Raw genomic sequence first — 11598 nt, forward strand, 5'->3', positions numbered from 1 at the left:
CCAATTAAATCACGTTGAGAGAGAGCAACTAAGCAAACGTGCCTATTTGATTTGCTTGATTTCCCATGTTTGCTGTGATCAGTGGCTTTCTCTTTTGTCTGTTCCTTGGATTCCTGATTTGGCTTTCCTTCTAGGCATTAGATTTTATCTTTGGAGGCATCCTTCTATGACCATTCATTTTTGGACCAAGCCTGGATTTACAATTCTGTTACTGGCGCAGACTTCATTTCTATCCAATTTCATTCCACTGTGCTATAGTTTACAACATATAATCTGACTTATAAATAATTCCTGACTATGGATTTAAAGACTGAAAATAGATCAATAGAAACTTTGAAAATGTTAACATCTTCATTGCTTTTCTCAGTGTAGAAATGGACAATGTTTAGCTTAAAAATCTGCATGTTTTTAATGAGATACGGAGTTGAAAGACTTATTCCTGCAATTTATTGTTCAGGAGAAAGCCTGTTGCTATCTGCCACACCTTGGTTTACTTTGTGCAAAATGAGCTTCTTTTTAAGTAATGAGCCCTTTCCATGTTCAGCTTAAATTGCTGTCTTAGGCACCTCATCAGGGCTCCCCGCTCTGCCTCATTCCCCCTTTTGCTCACTTGCAGTCTTCGACATAATCCTGGGAGGCAATTGGCATCATATATACTTTGCTTTGTAATCTCCTGCTTTGATTCTGACTGGATACCCAGTCTGCTCACTTTGCTTCTATCTTAAACAGGTTGACACATACCAGAAACTTGGTATTAAGTTATGTGTGTTGTAAGTTAATTGAGATTCCTCTTCTTGATTAAAATAGACATCTTTAGAACAGTGTTTTCCAAACTATTCCACAAAACAAATTTATGTACAGATGTCCCTGCCTTAATAATAGAGGGTTGATACATGGAAAGGACAGAAGTTTGGACATTTAACTTATCACGTTTGGTATAGATTGGGTGTTAATTATAAGAGATTAAAAATATACTCAATTCTATAGTGTAAATGTCTCACTATATCATTAGGTTTTTGAGGTGAGCAAGGTAATGTTCACACTAAACAATTATGATTTAGGAAGGCTTAAATAGTTGTTGTTTCAAACAGAATTTAAGTAATTTTTTTCCTTTTCTCATTATGCTGAAATAAAATAATTATTGCTGAATAAAATAACTGACTGCACATTATCTTAACAGATTAATTCTTTTAATCCTCATCTTAAAGTAAACTCCTCTGGTTAAATCTTCCTTTTTTTCATCTGAATTACAAGAAACCCAATGGTAATGTTTCTTGCAATATGTTTTATAAAAATTTTATTTGGAAAGTTCGAAAAATTTCTACACATAATTGAAAAGGATAAGTTGGGCACAGTGGTGCCTGCCTGTAGTCCCAGCTACTCAGGAAGCTGAGGCAAGGAGGATTGCTGGAGGCAAGGAAGTTGAGGACAGAGTGTGCTATGATGATGCCTGTGAATAGCCACTGCACTCCTGCCTGGACAATTTAGCAAGACTCCATCTTTTTTGAAAAGAAAGAAAAAGAAATGGCATTGGGGATAACAGAATTTAATCAAAGTAGTAAAATGATCATTCTATGGGTATCAAACAAATAAATGAAAATTGTATACTTCAAACAAGTGAATTAAATAATTGATATTCTGATATAAAGTCCGATTTAACAAGAGTTCCTACATGAAAAGTTCTATAAGTAGGTCTGAACTGATTTACTACTAATAAGAGAATTCTCTTTGTAACAGGCCAGCACCAACTGAAGCCTTTCTTTCTTTTAATACTGCAAACATGTTTGCTGTTTAAAATCAGGAAACCAGCTACCCATGAAATCATGCTGCCATTTTTTCCTCATTAGCCCTTTGGTCTGGTCTTCCTTGGAAAAGTTGATGTTCCTCAATACATAGACTAACAGTGTAGTTGGAGAAGCAGAGTTTTACTCAATTAATTATATTTCTTTGCCCTGCTGTGGTTGGCTGGTCACACTTGTTACTTAAGAAGAATGGCAATTTTGCCTCAAGGTAGGAGTATCTCAGGAAATGCAGGAAACTAAGGCAACACAACTAATATTCCAGCTGTAGTAACAAGTCCAAGGGTTCTACCTCTCAGGGAAAACTATTGGCACACTGCCTTCTTTACACTTGCAGCCCTTTCAGGCCTCAGGCAAGTGTTATTCTGAGGTGAAGGAGGCTGTTCAGGGTGACGTAATTTCTCTGTCTGCCTTTCTCCATGTTGCTTTGAGCCAAGTCTATTGTGAGATAAAATGCCTGTTTCAGGCAGCAGCCATCCCTCCAAAGCTTTGTAGCAGAGTTAGCTTTATTTAATGCGCTGTTGGGAAGGATAGGGGGAAAAAAGAGACCTAGCTTCTTAACAAGAACTTGAAGTGCCATTTGTTTAACAAATCTTATTGAATACATACTATGTAACTGGCCCTGTGACCCTTATGCTTTTAAAATTTATTAGGAAGGGAGACATTGTGAGAGCTGGGAGGGGGAACTTTTTCTTAGAGTGTATTGTTGTATTTGAGATTATTGTCTTTTGCCAGACTAGATAATTAAGAATAAAAAGCTATGTCCACTTCTACCCCTTCTTTCAGTCAGGTGAAGTAATTTATCTCTCCCTTCTTCAAATAGCTCTCATTGAAATTTGGCCTACTTTCCTCAATAGCAATTTTAGATACATATAGTGAGAAAAGCCGATATGTGTGCTTTGGCCATTTTCCCCATGACTAATTTTTCTTGTTTTATAGTGCTATCACCCACTCAGAGAAAGTAATAGCACTATTCATTTTAAACAATTGCTTGTTACATCTGGATTTAGTCAGGTGAAGTTCCAAATCATGACAGCTCTTTGGATCCCAGTTGTCTAATATATCATAGAATCAGAGATCAGCCTCAGTGAGATGGAAACAGGACTCTCAGCTACAACAGTGGGCTATCAACATTTTAACTTTCTATTTCAGTTTTCATTTCTCCTCCTGCCTGCGATATTGGCTTAGGTATTCTCTAATTCTGCCTCTGTCTTTAGATACTTTTGCTCACATGTGAAAAACATAATTTAATTTGCGTGGAATTTATTTCAGCAAACTGTTATGTTAGTTAGCTAAGTAAAATTCCAACTTAACAAACTCTAAAATTTCCAGAATCTTTCATTGTAACGTGTTAAATGATAACGAATATACACTCTGCTAATGAGACTTGGTAATAAACAAAGCAACTGTCCAGCCTTTTCTTGTTAATCAATCAGCAAATTTAAAAATCTCTTTAACCAATCTCACCACTTTGGGAGGCTGAGGCGGGTGGATCACGAGGTCAGGAGTTTGAGGCCAGCCTGGCCAGCATGGCAAAACCCCGTCTCTACTAAAAATACAAAAAGTAGCTGGGCGTGGTGGCAGGCGCCTGTAATCCCAGCTACTTGGGAGGCTGAGGCAGGAGAATCGCTTGAACCCGGGAGGTGTAGGTTGCAGTGAGCCCAGATGGTGCCACTGCATTGCAGCCTGGGCTACTGAGACTCCATCTGGGGCCCGAGTGGACGGGGTGTGGGGGGAGTCTTTTCTCTTTTTTTTTTGTTTGAGGCGGAGTCTCGCTCTGTCGCCCAGGCTGGAGTGCGGTGGTGCGATCTCGGCTCACCGCAACCTCTGCCTCCCGGGTTCAAGCGATTCTCCTAAAAAAAAAAAAAAGTCTCTTGAACCTAGTTAAAGCCCCTGCTAGCACTTGGGGTGTCTTTGTAAGAATTAGCAAAAAGTGCTCCCTCTGCACAGAGCAAGTAAAACAAAGGCTTTATCCAAAGAGGCTGGAGTTCCTTTGGCTGGCTGAGTGGGAGGCGACCCAGGCCTTCCCTACACACTGGGCCCGGTGTTCCTGTGCAGACCGCGACCTTCGTAACCACCATGACAGCCCTGTGCCTGGTACGGGAAGGCAGGAAGTAGAATTCCATACCACTCGGAGCCCTTCCCATCTTCACATTTCTGGAGGTTTTCTTATTTTTTTTTTTTTATTCAATGGCGTTAATTCATTTTGTCGGTAGTTATAAATGAGAAGGAAGGCCAGAGAATTAGTATTTGATTTTAGGATAAACAAAGTGGAATAACCGTGGTGGCAGTTCAATGCAAGTTTTCCCTTCCAACATGCAATGTTAGGAAGCACATAGCAGGCTTTTTCCTTAAAAAAAAAAAAAAAAAAAAAAAAAAAATCCTGGATAGTAATCTAAAGAATCACTCAGAAGGATTTGTTCATTTTAAAGAATTATAAAATGTTATCAAACGACTGATTCTATGGCCAATGTACACACACACACACACACACACACACACACACACGTATAGAATAAAACTTCTGTGGTATGTGTTATTTATGATTATGTATTCATAATTATAACGAAGCTAAGTCACCATTATCTTTTCTGCTTTAAAGTATCAGAAGCTGCTACCTTGCCATGAAAAACGTATTACGTGCTCCTCCAATTCCTCCCCCGCCATATTTATCCAACAGGAAAGGAGTGAAAAATAAAACTTTGGGCTCTTTTTCCCCTCTTCTTTTTCCAGGTGATGTGTTCCACCTCACTGTCCCCAGTAAATTCACCTTCGAGGAGGCTGCAAAAGAGTGTGAAAACCAGGACGCCAGGCTGGCAACAGTGGGGGAACTCCAGGCGGCGTGGAGGAACGGCTTTGACCAGTGCGATTACGGGTGGCTGTCGGATGCCAGCGTGCGCCACCCTGTGACTGTGGCCAGGGCCCAGTGTGGAGGTGGTCTACTTGGGGTGAGAACCCTGTATCGTTTTGAGAACCAGACAGGCTTCCCTCCCCCTGATAGCAGATTTGATGCCTACTGCTTTAAACGTAAGTGTTTGATACCTTTTTAAAAATTACAGATTTAAAAAAAATGCTTCGAAGCATGCATTGATGTTCAACTAGCCGTTGGAATGGATTCCATGTCTTGCAGTGTGTGCATGGAATGGAAACAGTTCAGTGATTTTTCAAAAGCAAGCAAACTGAACAGCAGTGCTATGGTTAAAACCACAGGAATTTTGACAAATGGATTTTTAGAGGGGTGAGGAAATATCAGGTTAAGCTTTAACTGTGCTCTGTTGTGTCCAGAGTCACAGAGCGTATTACTAAGTATTTTACATTAATTGCAGTCCTTAAATTTTGGAATTTGCTTATTGGTGCTACAATGCCGAGGCCACCTGAGGCTGAGTTAAATCCTGAAGATTGTTTATTTTGTCTTCGGTATCACTCTCTTTCTTTGAGATGGCAAAGAATTTAAATTTCAGTAATTACAGGTGAGTATTTGAAGCTGACATGGATACTCAAAATGTTCAAGTCATAACTAAAAACGAACCATTGTTTTTTTAAATAACGTTTCTCAACATTCATGATATAATTATTTTAATTTTCCAGATGTCCTCAAATAATTTTAGCAGTAGTAGTCATATGATATAGTATTGTAATTGTAGAATGCAAATTAAACGAGCAAGTAATCTAGCATCTCATTGGAATATTTACTGAACCATCTATACTATGCTAGCTAAACAAAGATCTTCCAGAATTTTGGTGACCTTGGGTATATCCAAGACAGAGTTAGGTTATGTTGAAACAAATTTGTAAACAATTTTGACTAAATTTCCAATGTATCTTGTTATAGCAATATGTCACTAAAATGAGTACAAAATGTACTAGCTTATTATATAATTGATTTCTAGAGTGAAATACACAGGCATTTTTAAGCAACCAAAAAGACACAGACTGTGATGTTCTAAGTAGTCAGTAGAATGGATGTTAATGCAACCAAAAGGTTTGTTTTCACACTTTTATCTCCTAGCTAAGAAGCCTCTGCTCAGATCTCCTCCCTTAGACTCAACTTTCTGAGTGTTAAAGCCATGTGTTGTGTATTAGCTTGCTACAAGCTGGTCGCTCCATAAAGGCTGTAGAAAATGCTACCTTTTGTTCTCAGGCCCTGAAACAACAGAATTCTTCCTTAATCATTTTCAGGAAAACAACAATCATAGAAACCTTATCTCTAAAAGTATACAGATGTACATTCATTTAAGCTGCATTGTCACAACAATGATTTTTCAATTACTTCAGGCTCTAAAATCAGTTTTACATTACGTGACTGACGTAATTAAGGAGCAAAATCAGATTGGTATGCTGTGGGGAAGGCGTTGGAGAGGTTAAATTAGGGAAGGAGTAGAATTATCCAGCCTGACTTCCTTGTTTGATATTTTCTTGTGCTTCATTAATAAAACTGGCACTGGAAAACTTTTAAAAAACATTTTTCGTCTCTCTGTGGGTAAAATTTAAATCAAAGCCTGTCTATAGTCACAAAGATTATTATTAAAGAATTCATCCTGATGTGTTTTAAATTATTTATTTAATTGAAAAATACACATGAAATAACAAGGTACTTATGTTTAAATAGAGTAACCAAAATCTGCACAAAATTCAAAAAATGTTTAAAAGTTTATATTCACTTTTATCTAATTCATTTACATGTACGTAACTTGTAAATATAATGGATTCGTATTTTGCCTTTTTTCCCACCAAAGCATGTGGCTAGATTCTTATTTTTTTCCTACTTAAGACGTTATTATATTCAGAATTCATTCAGCGCATAGAAGGTTAAAAGAGTTTAGCCATATAGAAGCCTTTCTTAAACCACAGACAATGCCAATAGTTTTCCAAAATTTGTAATTTATTTTTCAAAATTTTATATATATATATATATTTTTTTTTTCTTTTTTTTTGAGACGGAATTTCGCTCTTGTTACCCAGGCTGGAGTGCAGTGGTGCCATCTCAGCTCACTGTAATCTCCACCTCCCAGGTTCAAGTGATTCTTCTGCCTCAGCCACCCAAGTAGCTGGGATTACAGGCATGCACCACCATGCCCAGCTAATTTTGTGTTTTTAGTAGAGATGGGGTTTCACCATGTTGGTCAGGTTGGTCTAGAACTCCTGACCTCAGGTGATCCACCCATTTCGGCCTCCCAAAGTGCTGGGATTACAGGAGTGAGCCACTGCTCCTGGCCTAGTATATATTTTTAAAGAATTTGAAAAATATTTTCAAAATGACTTAATTGATGTCCACCTTTACCACATAGTCAAGTAGTGACTAAATTCTGTAGGGTAAAATTCATAAGAGTCATGGCCTCAGCTACAGTTCCAAAAGTGATTTCAGAGATATACAGCTGGCTGGTTTTGTAAAGGAATTTAGAAATATACCCATAGTTTTCTTGTTTGCTTCTACCAAACGTAGAAAGTGTTTTCTAAGTCACTTGGTGAATGAACAATGCCAAATCTTACTTTGCTTTAATTCCCTTTGCCTCACAAAGTCACTGGCTAAAACATTCACAACGACAGATAGAAAATATAAAATTAGGCTTTATTCTTTTCAAATAAATTTGAAAAGTAGGCAAAGTAATGTCTTTCATTGTACGATAAAGTTTTCCTGTATATCTTCTCTTAATGATTAAATAATTTTGCATATTTATGTTTTTTACTTCAGAATTTAGCAAGTTCTGTGAAAGCTGGAGAGTTATACAAGGCTTTGAAAGATCGTTTCATACGTCCCCAGACATAAGTGAATCAAAACCATTCAAAACTCATGATAATCTCTCACAGAATGTTATTATCTCCAAGAGAGGGAGATGGAACATGTTTCCTAGAAAACTCATTCTAATATTCCATGACCTTCACTCTCAGATAATTTTTCTAATTAAGTACTTTGCATTTGAATTTGAACCCATGTTTTCATTTTTGAGTTGGAGACCAAAATCTGAATAACAGCCCTTTCTATTGTTGATCACAATTGTTTATTTATCCCTCAGCATCTTCTCCAACTGAAACAGTTTTCTTGTTTTACAGTTTCAATCTCCAAATTTCTAATCATTGATATGTTCTTGCTTTGAAGTTTCATCATTGCTTTGCACATTCTTCTATTTACGATTAAGTTTGGAAATCAAAATGGTGGTCCAGAGAAGGCTAAATTAATTCCCACCACTTTCTATCCTATCTTATATACTCATTCACTGTTAAAATTTGCCTGCCCTTCTAACCTTTGGTTAGTTCATTATCTTTTTTGTGTGTGCCCTAGTTCATAATCTGACCACATGTGCCAAAACTAACCTTTCCCCAATTGGTATATTACAAATGTTTCCTGTTTATTGAATTTGAATTTGTTAGCATTCCATCATTCATATAACTTTAAAAAGATAGTTTGAATTGGCCAGTCGCGGTGGCTCACGCTTGTAATCCCAGCACTTTGGGAGGCCAAGGTGGGTGGATCACGAGGTCAGGAGATCGAGACCATCCTGGCTAACACGGTGAAACCCCGTCTCTACTAAAAATACAAAAAATTAGCTGGGCGTGGTGGCGGGCACCTGTAGTCCCAGTCCCTAACCCAAACCCTAACCCTAACCCTAACAGCCTGTAGTCCCAGTCAGGAGGCTGAGGCAGGAGAATGGCGTGAACCCGGGAGGTGGAGCTTGCAGTGAGACGAGATTGTGCCACTGCACTCCAGCCTGGGTGACAGAGCGAGACTCTGTCTCAAAAAAAAAAAAAAAAATTTATATATATATATATAAATTTTATATATATATAAATTATATATAATTACAATTCAAACTATATATATATATATAGTTTGAATTGTAATTCCACTGCTCCAATCTTTACAGGTTTCTAACCATGTTTACATTGAGTTATGTATAACAAATTTAATATAGAAGAACCAAGTTAAAATTAGTCATTTCTCAATAATGTAGAGGGCATGGGAATAAGTTAAATTGACTATCATGCTGCTAATAGGGGTTTTAAGTTTTATTAGGAAAATCTGTCTCATGTCTCGCAACAGAAGCAGAGAAGATGGCCCATAGGACAAAAATGCCATAAGTACAGTGATGTGAAACATCTGTGGGCAGACAGCTGCAAAGGTTGGAAAGGAACTTTTGTGGGAAAAGAATCGTGTTGATTTATGTTGGCTTCCTCAATAATAAAGTTGAAGGAATACTGGTAGTTTTCTAGAACCAAAACTTCTCCATGTGAATGCACCTATTGGAAGGACATTGTTAGAATAATCTGGAATTGTTTTTACCTTTACAGTAGTCATCAGAATACAGTGGTATTTATTCTTAAAATATCTCTTTGTAGATATTGTGCTTTATAAAATTATTTCCTTTTGTGGAATGGCTGAAACAAATGGCACAAATCCTCAGATACACTGACTTGTGATCAAAATCAGCTGTTAAGCTGATGAAAAAGCCACCCAAACTGAAAAGGAAGTCTGAGGTTTTCCATTCCAAGTAGTAGAATTAATTAACTTAATTATAAGCAGACCTTTTCTTTTTTTAAATAGGGCTCTAAAATTATTGAAAACCTTTGTTTTTGGAAACAAAGTCACATAAATGCTGGCTTTCTAGAACACATTCTCTAGGACATATTGCTACCACTTTATTGCACAGCAGGACTAGAGGAAGGAATGCAACAGCAAACTCCATAGTAATAATTGACAATGAAATCCAGTTATTTAGTTTTAAAAATATGAGTCAATTTTTAAAACACTATAAACATATTTTCATAGCATTGTAGAAAGTTGCTAGCAGAGAGCTTGGATTGGAACGTAGGAAGCCTGGATTCACGGCCCCTTTGGCCGTAATGCAATTGTACCTGTTTCCAAGTTAATTTCATCAGCCAAGGAAATACTCAGAGGGAAAAAGTAAATTTAGCTTTTTTGTTGTTATTAATAATAATATGATTAAATTTTCTCTAATATGCTGTTTGCTAAGTATTTATATTATGTTTCCATGGGAACTTTTTCTGTATGTATCTTTTTACTATTTCCCAAAAGAATGCAGTTATAAGACAAACATGAAATTTGGCAGTTAAGTGAAGTAATGGTTATGGAATTTCAGAGGATAGAAAATTGAATTAAAATAGTCATCCACATTTTGGGTTTTTAAGTTGTTCATGTCAATCAAAATAGAACAACGCTTCTTCCAGGAAATGAACGTAGAAAAAGCTTTACTTTAAAAAGGGGAGGAAAAGGTTATTTAATGTTTTTAAACTCCAACTCTTTTTTGGTTTAGTTTTGTTTTAATATTAGAAAGATAAATAATGACAGACTTTAAAGAATATTTAAATGTATCATAATGTAAATAGCCATCAAATGTTCATGATAAAATCAGTGAAGCTGAGCTTTAAAATGGTCTGGGGAGTGACCACAACTAATAACAGCTCGTGCCAGACAAAAAACAAGGAACCTGTTGTAGCCCTAGTCTGATTTACAGTAAAATCATATCATTTTATGATTACGTTTTTACAGAGCAAATGGAGCTAAAAGGTAGCCTGTTTTGTTTTTTGAGGGCTCCTGTTCTGGAATTAGTAGAAGTAAAAAAGAAGATACTAAAGATACTATAGATACTATGGCTATTATACTTCTTTTCAGGGCAAACAAGCATTTAATCATAAAACTAGCTTTAAGTCCTATAGGATGTAGCAAAACGATAACTACAGGTTTCTTCAGGACAGTTCTTTTGAATTCAGTGGCAACTATTAATAGTTTTTTATTTTTAAAAGTATTGATTTTTTTTTTATTTTAAAAAAACAATCATTATATAGTAGGCTGCTGCCTTTTCCCTGTGTTGAGAAAGAATCTTGTTTACAAACTGTTGCTTTTATACACAATTTAAATTTCTTTAAACAGGCCAGGCCATTCTCTGTAAATCTGGAGACATTATAATGCAGCATTTTATGATGACAGGTTACTTTATATTGCCTGAGCCTGTTCTTTCTGATGCTTAGGGTTGTTCCCAGTGATTTGTAATTACAGACCTAAAATACATTATGTGGGTACTTTACTTCCTGTTCTACATTTGTGTTTCAGGCTAAAGTAAGCCTGGAAACAAGATCTTTAGGAGATACAAACAGAGTGTGTAGAACATAGAACAAAATGTAGAACTACAACAAATGCCAACCAGCCTCTGCCAGGCACATTTTATAATTTATTAGAAACAAATCTACACCATGAAGTTGAAAGAAGGGTGAAGACAAATGTCCAACACCTGGGATCAAGTGAAGAGTGGTATTAAAAAGTTTTAATATCCTGTTTTTTATGAAAGTCTCCACATTATGGACAATGTAATGGTTTATGTGCAACTTGGATACATTCGATGTGGCTTTTTTGTTGTTTTGCAATCTGAGACACACCCTCTCCCCTGAGATAATACACAGCAACTTGAAAAGAAGGGAGCATGTGGAGAAAGCTAGAGACAGGGTACAGAAGCCTCCAGAAGAATAGTACTAAATTCTCCTGCAAGGCTTCAAGTTGACACTGTAACAGTTTCTGGTAAATAAACAATCTACTGTATCTAAAATCTGCATTTATATTTTTGGGAGCTTTTCCTTATCTTAAAACTACATAATATTAATTTTCCTTAACTGGTAACAGTCATGCATACTTTTAGGTAAAAGCAGTGATAACCCTTATAACGTAAAACAACTGATCAATTTATGACTATTAAGTGTTCAATTATCTGTCCTTGGGTTAATTCAAGTATAGTTTTAAGACTCTTCTCCATCACAGAACATTTCTGGGTCACCCAAAAATACTCCCTAC

General features: G+C 36.6%; 1 protein-coding gene across 3 annotated transcripts in view; it reads left to right on the forward strand.

Moving 5' to 3' along the window:
- The window catches only part of VCAN (versican), a 109659-nt gene that overhangs the window by 36137 nt on the left and 61924 nt on the right, over nucleotides 1–11598 (forward strand). For all 3 annotated transcript variants that reach the window (XM_003261560.4, XM_003261562.4, XM_003261561.4), the window contains exon 6: nucleotides 4533–4826. In XM_003261560.4, coding sequence (XP_003261608.1) covers nucleotides 4533–4826 — 294 coding nt within the window. The remainder of the gene's footprint in view (nucleotides 1–4532; nucleotides 4827–11598) is intronic.

This window comes from Nomascus leucogenys, chromosome 2 (assembly GCF_006542625.1).
Source record: "Nomascus leucogenys isolate Asia chromosome 2, Asia_NLE_v1, whole genome shotgun sequence".
Classification (NCBI taxonomy): domain Eukaryota; kingdom Metazoa; phylum Chordata; class Mammalia; order Primates; family Hylobatidae; genus Nomascus; species Nomascus leucogenys.